We start from the raw sequence: 3,272 nt of genomic DNA, 5'->3' as shown, positions 1-3,272 counted from the left end.
ATAATATATCAAATCCAGGTATTGTTTTAAAGTTTAGTTTTGGAAGTTTAGGAGTTGAGATATTACTACTTCTATACACCATAATATAAAAACATAATTATGAATTATATATCATTTAAAAACATGGATCCCTGGCGAATGCCTAGACAATCTTAGCAACGCTAAATATATGTACCAACTCTAAATAAATATATAATAGTTGGAATTAATAAATGCAATAATCATATAAAAATATATATTTTACAAAAGAGAAAAACCGGATTGAAACATAGCATTATTTATATATATATTTTAATATTATTGTTATGTCATCTGGTTGCAAGGAAGCTAATTTATACTATTTTTAAGAGTTTATAAATTAGGATTTACCATTTTTTGGCAAAATGTTACCCAATAAGACTGCCCTTGGATGCTGTTAGACGGTTTTAGACAATAAATGGTATTATATATAATTTATGTGCTAGACATTTCGAAACTTACAGGTATTCCTATTTTTAAAAACATTTTATGATCTAGTACTTGTTATTGTTATACAACTAGTTAAGAAATTTTTTTTTCACTTGAAAGTATTTTGATTCGAAATATCACGAACGTTCACTCCGTTTACGAAACAAATGAATGGAAAATTCATAATGATCATAAATAGCGTAAAGGTTTTGGTCTCAAGTATAGTGTCTACAACACAAATAAATTCACACTTGCGAGAGCACAAAAATATTAGTCTTTAACTTTGTAACCAACAGATGGCGGTAAGTAAGAATAAGGAAATATATCTGTGTATATATATAGAAGAGTATTTCTTTGTCAAACACAGTGAGCACGTGCAGTGTTACGGGGTTCAAGTAAAACGTGTTGCAGAAATTACAAGTCTAGATCAGTGACTACCTACGACAAATTGAATGAATCATCCTCTCGCTCAAACTATAAAGTAATTAGAATATAGTTGATCGCTTAATAATAACTGTTCGATTGAGTTTCATAATAAATTTTATATTCTCGCATAAAAAACAACGCACAAATTTTCCAATACACGCTAATGTAACAAAATGAATGCACATTTGTGTGCAATCCAGAGAAGACAAAGTTCTTTAAGTTATTTAGCGAATCACTCAACAGGACAACATACATAATTTTCTGATTTGTTCGACATCTTCAGGATTTCCTGATGAAAACCAGAGCGATCTGTATATCTGCTATATGTCAACTTCTTCTTCACTTAGAAGGTAAGTCAGTGGATAAGTGGAAATGTATAATACTTCTTAGCATTTATCACTTATCCTTGTCATTCTAGCACTGAAAGTTGTTTTAAGAGTATCACATATTTTATATATTCAGCTATGATCAAAAGTTTTGTTTGTTTGTTTATTTCTTCAATTTCGCCCAAAAGTACTTTAGGAATATCTACGCTATCTGTCCTTAATTTAGAAGTGATAGACTAGAGGGAAGGCAGCTAGTCAACACTACCCACCGCCAACCCCGGGGCTGCTCTTTTGCCCACGAAAATTGTGATTGACCGTCAAATTATAACGCTCCCATGGCTGAAAGGGCGAGCATATTTGGCGAGGGGATTCATACTCTGGACTCACAGATTGCAAGTCGACTGCCCTAACCAAAAGTTTTGAATTCCTCTATAATTATCTTATATTGCTTCATAAAATTGAATGAAAGCTGCTGAACATTGTTACGTGTTAAAGCTGCTGAACATTGTTACGTGTTAAAGCTGCTGAATATTGTTACGTGTTAAAGCCGCTGAACATTGTTACGTGTTAAAGGCTGCATGGATAAATACTAAGGATAATTTGATCCTTCAGCGCCTCATTGAGTCCAAGGATCAAGGAAGTCTTGAAAAACCATGAAGTTAACTGTAAATACCAAGTACTGCTACCATGAATTTCAGTAGACTTTTGTGGTATCATTGCGTAGTATTTTTATTTAATGCTTTTGATTTAAATAAAAGATCAAAATTACGTTCATATAATGTTCTATTTTAGATATATGTCACACCTAAAATTCTAGGGTGATGCTAAATTTTTACCCATAAATGTACAGTTTCTGCGAAGTATTATACACCTAACCCTCTGACGCAATTATTTAAGGGCTTTCAATGTATTTAGAAGCTTTGTCCGGAACAAATGGCAGAACATTTTATCCATAAATTAATCAGTTATGTGTCACTCATCACCTCGACCTGTAGTTAAGAATATACAATTATAGAGAAGACAATTTTTCCAAGAGTATACGTGTGCTAGTGAATTTTAAGCAATTCTTCAATATACTGGATTTTTAGTGACTCTAAAAGTCACAAAATTAGCTCATTTTATTGTGATTTAAAGCTATCGGTGAGTATTATTATGAAATCCACCTAAAGTTGAAACCTGTTTCATTACATATATATACATGTATGTATAAAATATATATACAGTAAGTATAAAAACTTGGATAGTGAAACTTGGGCATTCTTTTTCCTTCTAATAGAAGCTTTAAAGCTGTATTTTTATATGTTCTATTTGAGTTTACATATTTAAATGTAATTTTAGATGACAAAAACGTTTTCTTCTATAGTATCACCCCCTCCCTCCGCCCCACTAGTGGCTCAGCGGGAAGTCTGCTGGCTAACGACGCTAAAAATCGGGTTTTGATACCTGCGTTAGGCAGAGCACAGATAGCCCTTTGTGTAGATATGCGGTTAACAGCAGTCAAACCAAACGTACAATGTCATCGCACTGTCGTCATTAAATCAGATCATCTAGCATCAGTAGTTTACAGATTTTAGGTGTTCATTTATGGTAAAAGCCAAACCGACGATTTATTTGCGTTCGAAATCTTATTAAGTGACATGTTTTTAGTATTATTTTTGAAAAGTATTGGTCCAAGACTTACTTAATAAGAAAAGTAATTTCATGGGCATTGTATAAACTTACAGATCGTGTATATTAGTAACTATTTAGAAAACATAATTTATTCACAGACACAACTCTGAGGAAGAAGAAGCAGACTTCTTAGGATCATATCTTTGACCAATTAACACATAACTATAGCAAAGTATACCTGAAGAACATATTTTATAACATTTTATTGTCAATCCGAACAATCACATACATTTTCTAACATGATCGGAAGATATTTAACGATATACTAAAGCTTGACTTAACTTGTTTTATTTATTGCCTTAATTACAAAATGAGTTTGAACTACGAACTTTACAATAGGTAGATAATAAAAGAGAGTCAAATTTGTACGATGATTGGTTAAAAAAAAAAGAGAAAAATGCG

General features: G+C 31.9%; 1 protein-coding gene across 1 annotated transcript in view; it reads left to right on the top strand.

The window, feature by feature from the left end:
- The first annotated feature begins 842 nt into the window (after positions 1 to 842).
- LOC106475285 (carbonic anhydrase-related protein 10-like) overlaps positions 843 to 3,272 on the top strand; it is a 145,010-nt gene continuing 142,580 nt past the window's right edge. The window contains exon 1 of the mRNA XM_022380953.1: positions 843 to 1,223. Within this exon, the coding sequence (XP_022236661.1) occupies positions 1,166 to 1,223 (58 nt within the window). The 5' untranslated portion in view covers positions 843 to 1,165. The remainder of the gene's footprint in view (positions 1,224 to 3,272) is intronic.

The sequence above is a fragment of the Limulus polyphemus genome, unplaced genomic scaffold (genome assembly GCF_000517525.1).
Source record: "Limulus polyphemus unplaced genomic scaffold, Limulus_polyphemus-2.1.2 Scaffold6, whole genome shotgun sequence".
NCBI lineage: Eukaryota > Metazoa > Arthropoda > Merostomata > Xiphosura > Limulidae > Limulus > Limulus polyphemus.
Note: the sequence above shows the minus strand (reverse complement) of the source record. Positions and strands in the feature narration are given on the sequence as shown.